General features: G+C 47.0%; 1 protein-coding gene across 1 annotated transcript; it reads left to right on the top strand.

The window, feature by feature from the left end:
• The first annotated feature begins 2310 nt into the window (after positions 1 to 2310).
• On the top strand, positions 2311 to 20990 carry LOC129861614 (phospholipase B-like 1). Its single transcript, XM_055932902.1, has 11 exons — positions 2311 to 2984; positions 3625 to 3847; positions 4010 to 4093; positions 4320 to 4461; positions 4681 to 4815; positions 5154 to 5298; positions 8056 to 8256; positions 9099 to 9239; positions 10072 to 10257; positions 19696 to 19802; positions 19969 to 20990. Exons 1-11 carry the CDS (start codon positions 2909 to 2911, stop codon positions 20149 to 20151), a joined length of 1623 nt encoding a protein of 540 aa, XP_055788877.1. The 5' UTR covers positions 2311 to 2908; the 3' UTR covers positions 20152 to 20990.
• Positions 20991 to 21520: the final 530 nt, after the last annotated feature.

Here is a 21520-nt window from a genome sequence, read left to right as displayed (position 1 = left end):
GGTAGTGGGTAACTAAACCCAACTGTGATGGCATTTAGACCTCTATAATCAATACACGGACGCAAACCTCCCTCCTTCTTCTTTACAAAAAAGAAACTCGAGGAGACGGGTGAGATGGAGGGCCGAATGTACCCCTGTCCCAGAGACTCCGCGACATATGTCTCCATAGCCAACGTCTCCTCTTGGGACAAAGGGTACACATGACTCTTGGGAAGCGCAGCGTTAACCTGGAGATCTATCGCACAATCCCTACCCGGTCGATGTGGTGGTAATTTCGTCGCTTTCTTTTTACAGAAAGCGATTGCCAAATCGGCATACTCGGGGGGAATGCGCACCGTGGAACCCTGGTCTGGACTCTCCACCGACGTGGCACCAATGGAAACTCCCAGACACCTTCCAGAACACTCCTCTGACCACCCCTGGAGAACTCCCTGTCTCCACGAAATACTGGGATTGTGCCGGGCCAACCAGGGAATACCCAGCACCACTGGAAACGCAGGCGAATCAATAATAAAGAGACTGATACGTTCCCTATGATTCCCCTGCGTCACCATGTCCAGGGGAACTGTGGCCTCCCTGACCACCCCTGACCCTAATGGCCGGCTATCTAGGGAGTGCACGGGAAAGGGAGAATCTATCGGCACAAGCGGAACGCCCAACTCTCGGGCGAGTCCGCGATCCATAAAGTTCCCAGCTGCACCTGAATCGACTAGTGCCCTATGCTGGGAAGAGGGTAAAAAATCAAGGAAAAAAATTGAGACAAACATGTGACCGACAGGGGGTTCTGAGTGAGTTTGGTGCTGACTCACCTGGGGTGATCGAGAAGCGTTCCGCCTGACATCTCGACTCCCAGACAGACCCCCCAGCACCGATCGGCCGTGTGTCCTCTCCGACCACAGCTGGTGCAGGGGAGGCCTCCTCCGATACCCCTAGGCGCGGCCCCTCCCAACTCCATCGGGATGGGAGCCGGGGCGCTGGGTGGTGGAACGCACAGGACCCTCTCCGAACGCCCGCGGGCAGCCAGCAGATTGTCCAGTCGGATGGAAATGTCGATAAGCTCATCCAAAGACAGAGCGATGTCCCGACACGCTAGCTCCCTGCGGACGTCCTCCCGGAGACTACACCGGTAGTGGTCAATAAGGGCCCTGTCGTTCCACCCTGATCCCGCGGCCAAGGTCCGGAACTCCAGCGCGAAATCCTGTGCGCTCCTCTTCTCCTGCCTGAGATGGAATAGTCTCTCACCCGCCGCTCGGCCTTCTGGGGGGTGGTCAAGCACGGCACGAAAACGACGGGTAAACTCCGGGTAGTGCTCCCTCGCTGAGTCCGGGCCATTCCAGACTGCGTTGGCCCACTCCAGAGCACGACCCGTTAGGCAGGAGACGAGGACACTCACCCTCTCCGCTCCCGAGGGAGTGGGGCGAACAGTGGCCAGGTATAGCTCCAGCTGGAGTAGGAACCCCTGGCACCCTGCCGCCGCTCCATCATAATCCCTCGGAAGCGTAAGACGGAGCGCGCTGGAGCCGGGGGATGGAGAGTCCTGAGGAAGGGGAGCCGAAAGTGGAGAGAGGAGCCCACTCCTCTCCCATCGCTCCATTCTCTCCATCATTTGATCCATGGCTGATCCGATCCGATGGAGGACGGTGGTGTGGTGGAGAACCCGTTCCTCCATCGATGGGAGAGGGTTGGCTGCTGCTCCTGCTGACTCCATTTAGTGGTGCGGGATTCTGTAACGATCTGAGTGTCGGGAGGTGCGAAGTCAGACGCAGGAACAACAGAGCTTCAATAGGTTGAGTCTTTAATACCCAACTAACAAACGAAATGTCCAACACGGACGTACTGGGTGTCATACACAACGGTCCAATGACACTCGAAACAAACCCAGTCCACAATAATCATAACCACTCCCGAAATCCCAAAAGCTACAATGAAACAATCCCGCACAAAGAAGCGTACGGGCTGGCTGACTAATAAAGCCACACTAATTAACTAAACACAGGTGATACAAATAAACACATAAGGAGGGGGAGGAAAAAGAGTCAGTGGCAGCTAGTAGGCCGGTGACGACGACCGCCGAGCGCCACCCGAACGAGAAGGAGAGCCTGCCTCGGTTGAAGTCGTGACAGGAGGCCACTGTGTTGTTGGGGACCTTCAATATTGCAGAAATTTTTGGTAGCCTACCCCAGATCTCTGCCTCAACACAATCCTCTCTCGGCGCTCTACAGACAATTCCTTCGACCTCATGGCTTGGTTTTTGCTATGACATGCACTGTCATCTGTGGGACCTTATATAGACAGGTATGTGCCTTTCCAAATAATTTCCAATCAATTGAATTGACCAAAGGTGGACTCCAATCAAGTTGTAGAAACATCTCAAGGATGATCAACGGAAACAGGATGTACCTGAGCTCAGTTTCAAGTCTCATAGCAAAGGGTCTGAATACTTATGTAAATAAGGTATTTTTAAAATATTTTTGCAAAAAACAATATTAACCTGTTTCGCTTTGTCATTATGGGGTATTGAGTGTAGATTTTTATTTATTTAATACATTTTAGAATAAGGCTGTAACGTAACAAAATGTGGAAAATTTCAAGGGGTATGAATATTTCCCGAAGGCACTGTATTTTTTCAGTATCGGATTGTAGTTGGAAATCTGTAGCCAAACATCCTAGAAAAGATACATTTATGTTTATCATGTAGCCTTGAACCAATTGAAGAGCGCTTCTTAACGTTCCTCCAATCATATGTCTAGGTTATTATCTGCTTAGGTCGCACATGAATTTAAGTCGATTCCCCCAGTTTAACTTAAATTTGACGCTGGAGTGTCCATCAAATGTCATATGTTATTGCCTTTAGAATATGCACTTTAAACGTATCATTCTATTAATATTAGAACCGATCAATTAAGACATGGCTTTGAGTGGGGAGCAGAGAGAATTCCTTGTTATTTTGTGCGTCTTGGCTGCAGCCCTCGTGCAAACTTACCGTAAGTCTTCATTCAATATTTTTTCAATATTGCTCTTTGCCTTTCGATATTCATAAATTAGCCAAATTATGTTAAACGTATGTTGTTCATTCATTGCATCCAAGAAACTGCATAAATGTGCAAGCAGAGGTGTATCGGAGAGGTCCAACCTCTTGTGAATTGTGTCACGGTTTGATTGACATGTCATGTCAGATAGGTATAAATCGCCCGAGTAGTAGCAGAGAACCCCCAGAGTGAACATTTTAGATGGTGCGTAGGCTACATTGCCAGACACTTTTTTTTTCTTTCTTGGTGACGCAGATCAAAAAAATCATACACAATAATATTTACCGCCCTATTTGCTTCATTATATTTTTTTATTCTGTATTCCCCTCAGTATTTCTATACAGTGTGAAAGTAAGTAAAATGGATTGATAAAATACATTGTAACTATTTGAACATCCACTCCAAGGTAAACATAGCCTGGTAATAGGTCTACTGTATGCAATGCATTTGCTCAATAGACCTATTCTTCAATTCATACAATCCATTCAGCTGAATACACAGACAAGACACTTTTGCTTAGCTTCTATCCACCACCCTTGAGTGTTCTTCTAATATTATGTAAGGTGTGTTATTCATCCCTGTCCCCCTGTGGTAGAGTTTCAAGAGGCCACTGTGTACTGGGATGCTGCCCAGAAGAGTGTGATTCTGAATGAGGGGGTGTTGGAGAAAGAAGGGGGTGCCTATGGCTATTACAATGACACTCTCCTCTTGACGGGCTGGGGGGTGCTGGAGATTCGGGCAGGGTATGGGGAGACTCCCGAGAGTGATGAGACCACCTCCTTCTTGGCTGGGTATCTGGAAGGGTTCCTCACTGCAGAGTGAGTGCTTTCACTGCTTTGTTACAAATGACACTGATGTTCGTGTTATCTTTATTTAGCTCTGTTCACGCCTATACATTCATTATAGACATCATTATTGAGAGTGAAAATCCTTGAGGAAATGTTGAGGAAATTTTGACCCTGGCTTTCTCTCTCCATCAGGCAAATGTTTAGCCACTATGCCAACATATATCCTCAGATGATTAAAGATGAGAAGATTCTGGACCCCTTGAAAGATTTCATGATGTAAGATTCCCATTTATGCTACAGACCAGCGGCTCCCAATCTTTTCCGTTCTGTGGACTACCAAATCACTGTCGAAAGCTCTTGAGGACCACCATTCACGGAATCACATATTTTTTTTACATCAAATATCATGACGATCAAATGTAGTCAATTTTAGCAGTCAATGTAACAAATTAAAAGCCTATAATAATAATTATAATGACTGAATACCTGAGTCGATCCACAGTAAACAGGACTACTGGACCAGAGAGCAGGTGAAGTTGAGGAGAAACAGGGACCCCTTGTGGCTGCATGCAGGACTGATCCTGGCTCAACTGGATGGGCTACAGGCTGGAGCTGCATACTGGGCCAAGAGCAGGCAGAGAGAGGTGTGTGTGTGTTTTGTGTGTGTGTAAGGTGTGAGGGACTGAATGTCAGAACTGAAGGGAATTGTGTTTTGACGATAATTTTCTGTGTGCGACCATCAGATTTTCCATCAACATAATGGGATCTGTATAGTCACAAACCCCTAATTGCAAACAAAAACAGTTCCCAATCCTTTATGCAAATCCTAACTGACCCTTTTCTTCCACCTTTCCACGTCCTAGCCTCTGTCCATGTTTGCGCTGCAGTTTCTGAATGAAGTTGGAGACCTGCTGGACCTGATTCCAGCACTGACGCCACGCTTCAACTCCTCCCGAGGCCCTGTGCCAGGAATGGGCCACTGCTCAGCTCTTATAAAGGTCAAGTGAATTTGGCTAGGTCTGGTTGTTTGTTTAGCTCATGATTGGTGGTGTTTATAGTTTATTTATAGCTGACTTGCATATTATCCCCATGAGGGGAGTTATACAATGCGATTTCCATAATCTACAAAAGATATTCAGCCACTGTTAAAGCATATTGGTTTATAATGATGTAGATACCTTTTTTATTGAGCTTTAATTTTTCTACAGGAGTGGATTAATACCTTTCTCAGATCCAGTTTTCTATTCAGTTCATGCATGAGGTAGTGAGGACGGTACACTTTAAGCCTGTGATGTAACACCATGTGTTTGGTGTCTTTATCCTGTTCTCTCTCTAGGTTCTGCCAGGCTTTGAGAATCTGCTGCTAGCCCACTCCAGCTGGTTCAACTACGCTTCCACCATGCGTATCTATAAACACTGGGACTTCAGGCTGGCCGACACACACACCGCCACGGGCAAGATATCCTTCAGCAGCTACCCTGGTACCGGAACTTGAGTGATTGAATTTGACTGATAAAGCAATTTATATAGTGCTTTATATTGTATTGAACCCTTATTTTACCTGGTGTGTTGACTGGGAACACATTCTCATTTATAGCAACGACACAGGGAATAGTTACAGGGGAGAGGAGGTGGGTGAATGAGCCAATTGGAAGCTGGGGATGATTAGGTGGCCATGATGGTATGAGGGACAGATTTGGAATTTAGCCAGGACACCGGGGTTAACACCCCTACTCTTTCGATAAGTGCCATGGGATCTTTAGTGACCACAGAGAGTCAGGACACACGTTTAACATCCCATCCGAAAGACTGCACACTACACAAGGCAATGTCCCCAATCACTGCCCTGGGATATATATACTGTACAGTCGTGGCCAAAAGTTTTGAGAATGACACAAATATGAATTTTCACAAAGTCTGCTGCCTCAGTTTGTATGATGGCAATTTGCATATACTCCAGAATGTTATGAAGAGTGATCAGATGAATTGCAATTAGTTGCAAAGTCCCTCTTTGCCATGCAAATGAACTGAATCCCCCAAAAACATTTCCACTGCATTTCAGCCCAGCCACAAAAGGACCAGCTGACATCATGTCAGTGAATCTCTTGTTAACACAGGTGTGAGTGTTGACAAGGACACGGCTGGAGATTACTCTGTCATGCTGATTGAGATCGAATAACAGACTGGAAGCTTCAAAAGGAGGGTGGTGCTTGGAATCATTGTTCTTCCTCTATCAACCATGGTTGCCTGCAAGGAAACACGTGCCGTCATCATTGCTTTGCACAAAAACAGGGCCTCACAGGCAAGGATATTGCTGCCAGTAAGATTGCACCTAAATCAACCATTTATCGGATCATCAAGAACTTCAAGGAGAGCGGTTCAATTGTTGTGAAGAAGGTTTCAGGGCGCCCAAGAAAGTCCAGCAAGCGCCAGGACCATCTCCTAAAGTTGATTCAGCTGCGGGATCGGGGCACCACCAGTACAGAGCTTGCTCAGGAATGGCAGCAGGCAGGTGTGAGTGCATCTGCATGCACAGTGATGCGAAGACTTTTGGAGGATGGCCTGGTGTCAAGAAGGGCAGCAAAGAAGCCACTTCTCTCTAGGAAAACATCAGGGACAGGGATTGGACTGCTGAGGACTGGGGTAAAGTCATCTTCTATGATGAATCCCTTTTCCGATTGTTTGGGGCATCCGGAAAAAAGCTTGTCCGGAGAAGACAAGGTGAGCGCTACCATCAGTCCTGTGTCATGCCAACAGTAAAGCATCCTGAGACCATTCATGTGTGGGGTTGCTTCTCAGCCAAGGGAGTGGGCTCACTTACAATTTTGCCTAAGAACACAGCCATGAATAAAGAATGGTACCAACACATCCTCAGAGAGCAACTTCTCCCAACCATCCTGGAACAGTTTGGTGACGAACAATGCCTTTTCCAGCATGATGGAGCACCTTGCCATAAGGCAAAAGGGGAACAAAACATCGATATTTTGGGACCATGGCCAGGAAACTCCCCAGACCTTGATCCCATTGAGAACTTGTGGTCAATCCTCAAGAGGCGGGTGGACAAACAAAAACCCACAAATTCTGACAAACTCCAAGCATTGATTATGCAAGAATGGGCTGCCATCAGTCAGGATGTGGCCCAGAAGTTAATTGACAGCATGCCGGGCGGATTGCAGAGGTCTTGAAAAAGAAGGGTCAACACTGCAAATATTGACTCTTTGCGTCAACTTCATGTAACTGTCAATAAAAGCCTTTGACACTTATGAAATGCTTGTAATTATACTTCAGTATTCCATAGTAACATCTGACAAAAATATCTAAAGACAGTGAAGCAGCAAACTTTGTGAAAATTAATTTTTGTGTCATTCTCGAAACTTTTGGCCACGACTCTATATACTGTATATATATACCTTTTTTTTTAGAACAGAGGAAAGAGTGCCTCCTACTGGCCCTCCAACACCACTTCCAGCAGAATCTGGTGTCCGTCCAGGGACTGACCCTGCTTAGCTTCAGAGTCATGCCAGCAGTGGGATGCAGGGTAGTATGCTACTGTCTGATATTATGCTATTGGGGAGAACTCTTCTCATTCACTATCAATGTGTAGCACCCATCTACCTAATTTGGCTGAAAAAAGTAGCCTGAGTCTTTTACAATACAGACTCCACCAGTCCTGAAAATTGGGAGGTTTAGTAATATGCAGTTGCCACGGAAGGATGATTAATGTAAACTCGTAGCCTGGTTCCTCATTTTCAAGTCAAGGGGGTTAAGTGAAGTTATTGAAGATTTACCATTTTCCCTGTCATACATTATCTTACAGGCCCCATCACCATTAAAACTGAAGTGGCTTAAAAGTGCTATTTTTAGAGTTAAGCAGGGAATGTTCTCTCACTCTCAGTGCAGAAACACACTACATTAAAAAATACTAAAATACAATCCGGGTGCTAGGATTTGAATCCATCTAGCCCTTCTGTGCACAAGCTTACCACAGTCTCTCGGGACTGAATTCTACTACATTATAATTACATTTTTAATTACCCTGTGGTGCTAGGAATGTTACACCTCACATATGTCCTTGCCCTTACCCTAACTTCTTTTTTCTCTACACTATAGCGCAAGGGATGCTAGTCTATACTACTCCCACATCCCACTCCAAGCCTCCCCATGTCCTCACCACTTCATGTCCCCTCTCCTTTCCTAACCAGCCATGCACTTATCTCCTCTCCCCTCTCTTCTCCAAGGCTTCCTGACATCTTTGGATGACTTCTACCTGCTGGGCAGTGGGCTGCTGATGACTCAGACCACCAACAGTGTCTTCAACACCTCTCTGTTCACCCTGATCACCCCCCACAGCCTGCTGGCCTGGCAGAGGGTGCGGCTGGCACATGCCCTGGCACGCACTGGGGAGCAGTGGGCTCACATCTTCTCTAAGTACAACTCCGGTAATGCCTGGGGTGTGGAGGACGTTTGTGGTGTGTGATTTGTGTAATAACCTGTACTTGCATGACTAACCTATGAGCTTGTGTTAGGTATGGTGTGAGGATAGCCTTTGTGATTTGTGTGCTACTGTACTTGTTAAGGATTGTAGTTTGTGTTGAATTGATTGTTGCATAGTATGATAAATGGCATAGCATGTTAAAGGAAAAGGAAAGGGGGTGGTACCTAGTAAGTTGTACAACTGAATGCCTTCAACTGAAATGTGTCTTCCGCATTTCACCCAACCCCTCTGAATCAGAGAGGTGTGGGGGGCAGCCTTAATCGACGTCCACGTCTTCGGGCGCACACCGGCTATGTGATGTATTGCCTTAGGCCCTGACCACAGACGGTTCCTGACCACAGATGATGGAACCGTCCTGTTCTCTAAGGATGTCTGTAGTCTGTCTTTGTTAATAGAGCCACTGCAGCAGGAGATGACATAACTTGTTGCTTAGGAGGAACAGTACAGCTTGTTCTCAATGAGAGGACTGACTGGCCATAGCCTCTGTGTCTCTGGAACCTACTGTAACCAAAAAGTGACACCTGATACGTTCCCATTATTATCGTATACATGCAAACTCTGCTCACCATTTCCTAGTTCAAATACCCTTCTTTTTTTTCTTCTGAGTATCTGCATGCTCCAGTGTAGTGCATGTGTTCACCACAGTCCTAAGCCATGACATACTGCATATCAGGAGGTGACTCGTTTCTCCTCATTTCAAGGACCTGTAATAACCAGTAGATAATCAACACCAAACCAAGTTAACCACAACTAATAACACAACTACATTTCCCCTCCCCTCCTCAGGAACCTATAACAGCCAGTACATGGTGCTGGATCTGAGCAGGGTGTCGTTGGGGAGGAGTATAAGGGATGGGGCTCTGACTGTGGTAGAGCAGATACCAGGACTGGTGCTACACTCTGACCAGACACAGGCCCTGCGACAGGGTAAGGGACCGTCTCATTTCAGTCTGTTGAAATAACACTAAACTGGTGGATATACATGGGTTATATGCCATCCTAATTGACACTCTAGGATTAATAAAGTCTTATGGGATTAAACTTCATATGATTCCCCCAAATGTAATTCATTGATTGGCAAGCTGATATGTTGCAAAAATGTATTTTCAAAGCCTGGGGGGAGAACGATAAATGCATTGTTTGTTTAATGTAATTAAATGGCAGCTGTAATAGCCATGATTATTATCTATATGTGTATATTGTAAAATAAAATTGTTTTATGTGCATATTACTTCAAGAAATAATAGTGTATTATAAACCCATGTCAGCTGGGCACGAATATCTGTGACACTTAAAGGCCCAGCGCAGTCAAAATAGAGGTTTTCCTGTGTTTTATATGTATTTCCATACTGAGGTTGGAATAATACTGTGTAATTGTGAAAATTATGAGAATTCCCTTTTTAATGTAAGAGACATCACCAGGCAGTTTAACTTCTCTGCCAATAACAGCTAGTTTTCAGTTTTCCCCTCCCTAATCCGACCACTCCCAGACAGTCGTAGCAAAATTCTTGCTTTTGAAATTGATCGAGCAAAGAACCTTTTTTTTTTTTTTACCATTTTCATTGAAAACAATTACAGTAAGGTACTTAATTGTTACCCAGAAATGATTTGATATTGAGATAAAACAGCAGCATTGGGCCTTTAAATAAAATATATCAATCAATGAATCATGTTGGTTGTTTCAGTCTCTCAGCATCTGATATATCCCTACTTCACCATTCCTACATTATTCTTGTCTTTCTCCTGGTCCCTCCGGCAGGCTACTGGCCGTCCTACAACGTGCCCTTCCATGCAGACATCTACAACCTGAGTGGCTACGGGGTCATGTGGAGGAAGCATGGAGAGGACTTCTCCTATGACCTCTGTCCCAGAGCCAAGATCTTCCGCAGGGATCAGGCCAGGGTTACAGACCTCGCCTCCCTCAAACACATCATGAGATACAACAGTGAGTGCTGCAGCCCCTCTCAAGATGGCGCCGACAGATGGTCATCTCGCTTCACGTCCTTAGGAAACTATGTAGTAATTCGTTTTTTAAATGTATTATTTCTTACATTGTTATCCCAGAAAATCTTAAGTGTTATTACATACAGCCGGGAAGAACTATTGGATATAAGAGCGACGTTAACTTAGCAACATTACTATCAGGAATACGACTTTCTCGAAGCGGATACTTTGTTCGGACCTCCACTCTGGTTCTAATCCCAGAGGCTGACCCAAAACAACGTCGTCGCCGCAGGAGAGGCAGACCGAGCGGCCTCCTGGTCAGACTTAGAAGGCGAACACACCATCCACCGCTTCTGAGCATACTACTCGCCAAACTTCAGTCTCTAGACAACAAGGTGGACAAAATTAGGGCACGAGTTGCCTTCCAGAGAGACATCAGAGATTGTAACAATCTCTGATTCACGGAAACATGGCTCACTCGGGATATGTTGTCGGAGTCGGTACAGCCCCCGGGTTTCTTCATGTGTTGCGCCAACAGAAACAAACATCTCTCTGGTAATAAGAAGGGCGGGGGTGTATGCCTCATGATTAACGATTCATGGTGTAATCATAACAACATACAGGAACTCAAGTCCTTTTGTTCACCTGACCTAGAATTCCTTACAATCAAATGCCGACCCCATTATCTTCCAATAGTGTAACGGTAATCCTCTTCCTCTTCATCCGAAGAGGAGGAGTAGTGATTGAACCAAGGCGTAGCGTTGTGAAATGACATGATTTAATAAAGACACGACAAAACAACGAAGACAGAAAACGAACTATACTTGAATTAACTAACAAAATAACAAAACGAATGTGTAGACAAACCTTAACATACGAACTTACAATAAAACACGAAGAACGCACGAACAGGGAAAATAGACTACACAAAAATGACGATGTACAAACATACCGAACAGTCCCGTATGGTGCGACAAACACTGACACAGGAGACAACCACCCATAACGAACACTGTGAAACAACCTACCTAAATATGACTCTCAATTAGAGGAACGCCAAACACCTGCCTCTAATTGAGAGCCATACCAGGCAACCCTTAAACCAACATAGAAACAGACAACATAGAATGCCCACACAAACTCACGTCCTGACCAACTAACACATACAACAAACTAACAGAAATAGGTCAGGAACGTGACATACCCCCCCCCCCCCCCTAAGGTGCGAACTCCGGGCGCACCAGCACAAAGTATAGGGGAGGGTCTGGGTGGGCATCTGACCACGGTGGTGGCTCAGGCTCAGGACGAGGTCCCCACCCCACCATAGTCAATCCCAGCTTGCATCTCCCCCTTAGAATGACCCCCCTCTCTCTCCACCCACCTAATATAAGGGGAAACACCAAGACAAGGTAGCTCAGGACAGCGAGGTAGGTCGAGATAGAGAGGTAGCTCAGGATAGAGAGGTAGCTCAGGATAGAGGGGCAACTCCGGACTGAAAGGCAGCTCCGGACAGAGAGACAGCTCTGGACTGAGGGGCAACTCCGGACTGAAAGGCAACTCCGGACTGAAAGGCAGCTCCGGACAGAGAGACAGCTCTGGACTGAGGGGCAGTTCCGGATTACTGGCAGCTCCGGGCTGGCTGACGGCTCTGGACGCTCATGGCTGGCTGACGGCTCTGGACGCTCATGGCTGGCTGGCGGCTCTGGACGCTCATGGCTAGCTGGCGGCTCTGGACGCTCATGGCTGGCTGGCGGCTCTGGACGCTCATGGCTGGCTGGCGGCTCTGGCAGATCCTGTCTGGTTGGCGGCTCTGGCAGATCCTGTCTGGTTGGCGGCTCTGGCAGATCCTGTCTGGTTGGCGGCTCTGGCAGATCCTGTCTGGTTGGCGGCTCTGGCAGATCCTGTCTGGTTGGCGGCTCTGGCAGATCCTGTCTGGTTGGCGGCTCTGGCAGATCCTGTCTGGTTGGTGGCTCTGGCAGATCCTGACTGACGAATGGCTCTAGCGGCTCCTGACTGACTAACGGCTCTGACGGCTCGGGACAGACGGGCGGCTCTAATGGCTCGGGACAGACGGATGGCTCAGACGGCACTGGGCAGACGGATGGCTCAGACGGCGCTGGGGAGACGGATGGCTCAGACGGCGCTGGGGAGACGGATGGCTCAGACGGCGCTGGGGAGACGGATGGCTCAGATGGCGCTGAGGAGATGGATGGCTCAGACGGCGCTGAGGAGACGGATGGCTCAGATGGCGCTGAGGAGACGGATGGCTCAGACTGATCCTGTCTAGCGGAAGGCTTTGGCTGCTCCTGTCTGGTGGAAGGCTCTAGCGGCTCCAGTCTGGCGGAAGGCTCTGTAGGCTCATGGCAGACGGGCGGCTTTGCAGGCTCATGGCAGACGGGCGGCTTTGAAGGCTCAATACAGACGAGCAGTTCATGCAGCGCTTGGCAGACGGACAGTTCAGGCGCCGTTGAGCAGACGGCAGACTCTGGCCGGCTGAGACGCACTGTAGGCGTGGTGCGTGGTGCCGGAACTGGAGGCACCGGACTGGAGACACGCACTTCAAGCCTAGTGCGGGGAGCAGGGACAGGGCACACTGAATTCTCAAAGCGCACTATAGGCCTAGTGCGTGGTACCGGCACTGGTGGTACCAGGCTAAGGGCACGCACCTCAGGACGAGTACGGGGAGAAGGAACAGTGTGTACAGGGCTCTGGAGATGCACAGGTGGCTTAGTGCGTGGTGCCGGAACTGGAGGCACCGGACTGGAGACACGCACTTCAAGCCTAGTGCGGGGAGCAGGGACAGGGCACACTGAATTCTCAAAGCGCACTATAGGCCTAGTGCGTGGTACCGGCACTGGTGGTACCAGGCTAAGGGCACGCACCTCAGGACGAGTACGGGGAGAAGGAACAGTGTGTACAGGGCTCTGGAGATGCACAGGTGGCTTAGTGCGTGGTGCCGGAACTGGAGGCACCGGACTGGAGACACGCACTTCAAGCCTAGTGCGGGGAGCAGGGACAGGGCACACTGAATTCTCAAAGCGCACTATAGGCCTAGTGCGTGGTACCGGCACTGGTGGTACCAGGCTAAGGGCACGCACCTCAGGACGAGTACGGGGAGAAGGAACAGTGTGTACAGGGCTCTGGAGATGCACAGGTGGCTTAGTGCGTGGTGCCGGAACTGGAGGCACTGGGCTGGAGACACGCACCATAGAGAGAGTGCGTGGAGGAGGAACAGGGCTCTGAAAACGCACTGGAAGCCTGGTGCGTGGTGTAGGCACTGGTGGTAATGGGCTGGGTCGGGGAGGTAGCGCCGGAAATACCGGACCGTGCAGGCGTATTGGCTCCCTTGAACACTGAGCCTGCCCAACCTTACCTGGCTGAATGCTCCCCGTAGCCCGACCAGTGCGGGGAGGTGGAATAACCCGCACCGGGCTATGTAGGCGAACCGGGGACACCATGCGTAAGGCTGGTGCCATGTAAGCCGGCCCAAGGAGACGTACTGGTGGCCAGATATGTAGAGCCGGCTTCATGGCACTTGGCTCAATGCTCAATCTAGCCCTACCAGTGTGGGGAGGTGGAATAACCCGCACCGGGCTATGCACACGTACAGGAGACACCGTGCGCTCTACTGCGTAACACGGCGTCTGCCCGTACTCCCGCTCTCCACGGTTAGCCTGGGAAATGGGCGCAGGTCTCCTACCTGCCCTTGGCCCACTACCTCTTAGCCCCCCCCAAGAAATTTTTGGGGTTTCTTCACGGGCTTCCGTGCTAACCGCGTACCTTCATAAATCCGGTTTTGAGCTTCATTCTCCTGTTTCCAGCCACGTCTCTTTGCTGCCTCCTCATACCACCACTCCTGGGCTCGCGCTGCTTCCATCTCCTCACGAGCGCGGCGATATTCCCCAATGTGCGCCCAAGGACCTTTTCCATCCAGCTCGTCCTCACAAGTCCAGTAGTCCTGTGTATTACCCTGCTCGAACATACGCTGCTTGGTTCTGGTAATTTGGTGGGTGGTTCTGTAACGGTAATCCTCTTCCTCTTCATCCGAAGAGGAGGAGTAGTGATTGAACCAAGGCGCAGCGTTGTGAAATGACATGATTTAATAAAGACACGACAAAACAACGAAGACAGAAAACGAACTATACTTGAATTAACTAACAAAATAACAAAACGAATGTGTAGACAAACCTAGACATACGAACTTACAATAAAACACGAAGAACGCACGAACAGGGAAAATAGACTACACAAAAATGACGATGTACAAACATACCGAACAGTCCCGTATGGTGCGACAAACACTGACACAGGAGACAACCACCCACAACGAACACTGTGAAACAACCTACCTAAATATGACTCTCAATTAGAGGAACGCCAAACACCTGCCTCTAATTGAGAGCCATACCAGGCAACCCTTAAACCAACATAGAAACAGACAACATAGAATGCCCACCCAAACTCACGTCCTGACCAACTAACACATACAACAAACTAACAGAAATAGGTCAGGAACGTGACAAATAGAACTCTCTTAGATTATAGTTACAGCCGTGTATATCCCCCCCAAGCAGATACCTCGACGGCCCTGAAAGAACTTCACTGAACTTTATGTAAACTGGAAACCATATATCCTGAGGCTGCATTTATTGTAGCTGGGGATTTTAACAAAGCTAATTTGAGAACAAGGTTACCTAAATTCTATCAGCACATTGATTGTTGCACCCACTCGAGCAAAACATTGGACCGCTGCTACTCTAACTTCCGCGATGCATACAAGGCCCTCCCCTGCCCTCTCTTTGGCAAATCTGACCATGACTCCATCTTCTTGCTCCCCTTCTATAGGCAGAAACTAAAACAGGTCGCGCCCATGCTTAGGTCTATCCAACGCCGGTCTGACCAATCGGATTCCACGGTTCAAGATTGCTTCGATCACGTGGACTGAGATATGTTCCGGGTAGCCTCAGACAATAACATTGACGTATACGCTGAATCGGTGAGTGAGTTTATTAGGAAGTGCATTGGAGACGCTGTACCCACTGTTACTATTAAAACCTTCCCTAACCAGAAACCGTGGATTGATGGCAGCATTCACACAAAACTGAAAGCGCGAACCACCGAATTTAATCATGCCGAGGCGACTGGAAACATGACCAAATACAAACAGTGTAGCTATTCCCTCCGCTAGGCAATCAAACAAGCAAAGCGTCAGTTTTGAGACAAAGTAGAGTCGCTATTCCACAGCTCAAACACGAGATGTATGTTACAGGGTCTACAGATAATCATGGATTACAAAAAGAAAACCAGCCCCGTCAAGGACATCGACGCCTCGCTCCCGAACAAATTAAACAACTTCTTTGCATGCTTTGAGGACAATACAGTGCCACTGACACGGCCCGCTACCAAAGACTGTGGGCTCCCCTTTAACGTGGCCGATGTGAGTAAAACATTTAAATGTGTTAACCCTCGCTAGGCTGCCGGCCCAGACGACATCCCTAGCCGCATCCTCAGAGCATGCGCAGACCAGCTGGCTGGTGTGTTTACGGACATATTCAATCAATCCCTATCCCAGTCTGCTGTCCCCACATGCTTCAAGATGGCCACCATTGTTCCTGTTCCCAAGAAAGCTAAGGTAACTGGACCAAATGACTATCGCCCTGTAGCACTCAGTTCTGTCATCATGAAGTTCTTTGAGAGACTAGTCAAGGATCATATCACCTCCACCCTACTTGATACCCTAGACCCACTCCAATTTGCTTACCGCCCAATAGGTCCAAAGGCGATGCAATCGCCATCACAATGCCCTATCCCATCTGGACAAGAGGAATACATATGTAAGAATGATGTTCATTGACTAAAGCTCAGCATTCAACACCATAGTACCCTCCAAACTCATCATTAAGTTTGAGAACCTGTGTCTCAACCCTGCCCTGTGCAACTGGGTCCTAGACTTTCTGACGGATCGCCCCCAGGTGGTGAAGGTAGGAAACAACATCTCCACCCCGCTGATCCTCAACACTGGGGTCCCACAAGGGTGCATTCTCAGCCCTCTCCTGTAACCCCTGTTCACCCATGACTGCATGGCCATGCACGCCTCCAACTCAATCATCAAGTTTGCAGAAGACACTACAGTGGTAGGCTTGATTACCAACAATGACGAGACAACCTACAGGGAGGAGGTGATGATCGTGGACTTCAGGAAACAGCAGAGGGAGCACCCCCCTATCCACATTGACGGGACAGCAGTGGAGGAGGTGGAAAGTTTTTTAAGTTCCTCGGCATACACATGACGGACAAACTGAAATCAAATCAAATGTATTTACAGTGGGGAGAACAAGTATTTGATACACTGCCGATTTTGCAGGTTTTCCTACTTACAAAGCATGTAGAGGTCTGTAATTTTTTTCAACTGCGAGAGACGGAATCTAAAACAAAAATCCAGAAAATCACATTGTATGATTTTTAAGTAATTAATTTGCATTTTATTGCATGACATAAGTATTTGATACATCAGAAAAGCAGAGGTTTGTAAGGATTAATTACTTAAAAATCATACAATGTGATTTTATGGATTTTTGTTTTAGATTCCGTCTCTCACAGTTGAAGTGTACCTATGATAAAAATTACAGACCTCTACATGCTTTGCTTTGTTCATGCTGCAGGATTTTAATCCATGACGGCGTAGTATGTTACTAATGGTTCTCTTTGAGACTGTGGTCCCAGCTCTCTTCAGGTCATTGACCAGGTCCTGCCGTGTAGTTCTGGGCTGATCCCTCACCTTCCTCATGATCATTGATGCCCCACGAGGTGAGATCTTGCATGGAGCCCCAGACCGAGGGTGATTGACCGTCATCTTGAACTTCTTCCATTTTCGAATAATTGCGCCAACAGTTGTTGCCTTCTCACCAAGTTGCTTGCCTATTGTCCTGTAGCCCATCCCAGCCTTGTGCAGGTCTACAATTTTATCCCTGGTGTCCTTACACAGCTCTCTGGTCTTGGCCATTGTGGAGAGGTTGGAGACTGTTTGATTGAGTGTGTGGATAGGTGTCTTTTATACAGGTAACGAGTTCAAACAGGTGCAGTTAATACAGGTAAAGAGTGGAGAACAGGAGGGCTTCTTAAAGAAAAACTAACAGATCCGTGAGAGCCGGAATTCTTACTGGTTGGTAGGGGATCAAATACTTATGTCATGCAATAAAATGCAAATGAATTACTTAAAAATCATACAATGTGATTTTCTGGATTTTTGTTTTAGATTCCGTCTCTCACAGTTGAAGTGTACCTATGATAAAAATGACAGACCTCTAAATGCTTTGTAAGTAGGAAAACCTGCAAAATCGGCAGTGAATCAAATACTTGTTCTCCCCACTGTATATAGCCCTTCTTACATCAGCTGATATCTCAAAGTGCTGTACAGAAACCCAGCCTAAAACCCCAAACAGCAAGCAATGCAGGTGTAGAAGCACGGTGGCTAGGAAAAACTCCCTAGAAAGGCCAAAACCTAGGAAGAAACCTAGAGAGGAACCAGGCTATGAGGGGTGGCCAGTCCTCTTCTGGCTGTGCCGGGTGGAGATTATAACAGAACATGGCCAAGATGTTCAAATGTTCATAAATGAACAGCATGGTCAAATAATAATAATCACACTAGTTGTCGAGGGTGCAACAAGTCAGCACCTCAGGAGTAAATGTCAGTTAGCTTTTCATAGCCGATCATTAAGAGTGTGTCTACCGCTACTGCTGTCTCTAGAGAGTTGAAAACAGCAGATCTGGGACAGGTAGCACGTCCGGTGAACAGGTCAGGGTTCCATAGCCGCAGGCAGAACAGTTGAAACTGGAGCAGCAGCACGGCCAGGTGGGCTGGGGACAGCAAGGAGTCATCATGCCAGGTAGTCCTGAGGCATGGTCCTAGGGCTCAGGTCCTACAAGAGAGAGAAAGAAAGAAAGAAAGAGAGAAAGAGAGAGCATACTTAAATTTTCACAGGAGAAAAACTCCAGATATAACAAACTGGCCCTACCACCCCGACACATAAACTACTGCAGCATAAATACTGGAGGCTGAGACAGGAGGGGTCAGGAGACACTGTGGCCCCATCCGATGATACCCCCAGACAGGGCCAAACAGGCAGGATATAACCCCACCCACTTTGCCAAAGCACAGCCCCCACACCACTAGAGGGATATCTTCAACCACCAATTTACCATCCTGAATCAAGGCCGAGTATAGCCCACAATGATCTCCGCCACGGCACAAAAAATGGTCCACCCACACAGACAGCCTGGTGAAGAAGGTGCAACAGCGCCTCTTCAACCTCAGGAGGCTGAAGAAATTTGGCTTGTCACCTAAAACCCTCACAATCTTCTACAGATGCACAATCGAGAGCCTTCTGTCGGGCTGTATCACCGCCTGGTACGGCAAGGCTCTCCAGAGGGTAGTGCGGTCTGCACAACTCATCACTGGGGGCAAACTACCTGCCCTCCAGGACACCTACAGCACCCGATGTCACAGGAAGGCCAAAAAGATCATCAAGGACAACAACCACCCGAGCCACTGCTGTTCACCCCGCTATCATCCAGAAGTCGAGGTCTGTACAGGTGCATCAAAGCTTGGACCGAGAGACTGAAAAACAGGCCATCAGGCTGTTAAACAGCCATCACTGACACAGAGAGGCTGCTGCCAACATACAGACTCAAATCACTGGACACTTTAATAAATGAATTTATAGTCACTTTAAAAAATGCCACTTTAATAATGTTTACATATCCTACATTACTCATATGTAAATAGTGTATTTTATACCATCTATTGCATCTTGCCTATGTCGTACGGCCATCGCGCATCCATATATTTATATGTACATATTCTTATTCCATCCCCTTACATTGTGTGTGTGTGTGTGTGTGTGTGTGTGTGTGTGTGTGTGTGTGTGTGTGTGTGTGTGTGTGTGTGTGTGTGTGTGTGTGTGTGTGTGTGTGTGTGTGTGTGTGTGTATAAGGTAGTCGTTGTGAATTTGTTAGATTACTTGTTAGATATTACTGCACTGTCGAACTAGAAGCACAGGGATTTCGCTACACACGCATTAACATCTGCTAACCATGTGTATGTGACCAATAAAATTTGATTTGAGTATGATTTTGTCAGGAATGGGTTGGTAACTGTAGTTATTTTATAATTAGGCAGATGCAGGCAATGCCAGGCCTGCAGGTCCGCTGGCCCTGTAGTGTCTAATCTTTTTTGCTACAACCGTAATCGGACTAGAAAGAATCGGGGCTTTCATTGTGGTCTGCTAAAGCTATCCCTATTAATAGAATGAGAATTCAGGTGGAGATTAAATTATTCAACCCCACAAGGAGGATAGATCATCTTGCTGTGTGGGTCTACTAGATTGTCACGCCTGCTGTTCCAACCTCTGAACTCAGTGCTTTTGAACTATGTCTCCAGACTACAGAAAAGACCCTTACTCCAAGGGCCATCCCTGTAAAACCATCTGCTGTCGCAACGACCTGAGGCTGAAGAAACCACGTCCAGGAGGCTGCTATGACACCAAGGTCAGGGTTCAATTACCACCATGTCCATGCATTCTCACTCATAAAATAATATCAAAAGGAACATGATGGCACAATTTATACTCCCACAGTACATCACAATACTAAAATAACATTCAAGTAAAACAAAGGGCCATTTTTAATGATCTTCTCTCCTTCCCTCTCCTAGGTGACAGACTTCCACCTGGCCCGTCAGTTAGCAGGCGAGGCGGTGAACGGTCCCACCACTCAGGGGGGCCTGCTTCCGTTCTCCTGGAGCCACTTCAACAGCACAGCCCACAAGGGTCTGCCGCAGTCATATAACTTCAGCTTCATCACCATGAAGCCAACTCTGTCACTATACCAACCCTGAGAGGGGTCTGGGTTGTGTTCATAAGGGCATGCAACATAATACTTTTTTTAGCAATGGAAGATGAAAATAAGGGTTTCTTATTGGACAAGTCCAGGTAGTCTCTCTCTATTTAATTCAGTTATCTTACATTTGGTGCTTAATGAAAATGACCCATGGGTCTGAAAGCACAGTGGGGCTAGGGAGTAGAGGAAGAAGTGGCCACCAGACACTGATCCAAGGTCTTTTTTTGTTGTTGTTAGCGAAACGGTTAGATGCACTGATTATACTGTATCTTTGTTATGTGATTGTTAGTTTTGTATAATGTGTGTTCATTTGTGTGGTGTATATTACTCTAAGTTAATGACTGAGCAGGCAGAGGTCATTACATGGTTCTATGTTTACAGTGCAGTCCAGTAAATTGTGTCAGTCGGGGCTGGGGAACATGTAGCCTACGGGACAATATTGACATTTACACACAATGATACCAGCTCAGACTTCTCATTTTGTGCCACAGTTTGGTTCCCTGGTCTTGACTTGAACCACAAGTGGTGACCGGGTGCCAATAATCAGGGAATTAGTTGTCTGTACAACATTCTCAGGTTTGTGTGTTTTTTCTGAAGCCACCATATTGATACTCCCCGAAGAAGCAGTCCTCCATAGGAATGAATGGAATTCCACAGTATTTCAATTAAATGTTTCAATGACAAAATGACATGTCTTTAGTGGGGACAGTAACATTAGAACTCTCAAAAAACTACTGAAATGGTTTAATTTGAATGTTTAGCTCACATAATATAATTTAAAAGTATGCATTAAGTATGCATTATGTCTAATAGAATAAACGTGGCAAAACAATTGCATTTCTATAGCTTCCAAAATGTGTTTTTACCATAGAGTACTACAGTATGAGTCATAATACCCATAAAACTTAGCGTTTTTTCCAACATTCATTTTTTCCATAGGGGATTTTAGAAAAACTTCAAATAGGGGCTGCGTTTCGTGTAGGCTTATCCTGGTGTGACGTTTTTGATAGCCATGTAAATCTCTCTAGGACAAGGTGACTTTTATCAATATATTCGCCTGTATTTACCCCCCAAAAATGAAATGCTAATTAACTACTAATGTAGCTATCATAAAGAACTACAAATGACATGATGTTCTGGACGAGACTGCCGAATCGAGGTAAAGGTAAGAATCTCTGGATTAACTATCTAATATTAGCTAAATGTAGTAATGAATAAATTGTCTACATTTATTTAAATGGACAATTCTGTGAACTGTCTTGTGCAAGTTTTTAATTGACACAATACCTGTTAGCAAAGGTGTCAGCTAGAGATGATGTGCAGGAGCTTGCAGGGATTTGTAGTTTTGCATGATGTCTTACTTTGAT

Source organism: Salvelinus fontinalis, chromosome 1 (assembly GCF_029448725.1).
Source record: "Salvelinus fontinalis isolate EN_2023a chromosome 1, ASM2944872v1, whole genome shotgun sequence".
Classification (NCBI taxonomy): domain Eukaryota; kingdom Metazoa; phylum Chordata; class Actinopteri; order Salmoniformes; family Salmonidae; genus Salvelinus; species Salvelinus fontinalis.
Note: the sequence above shows the minus strand (reverse complement) of the source record. Positions and strands in the feature narration are given on the sequence as shown.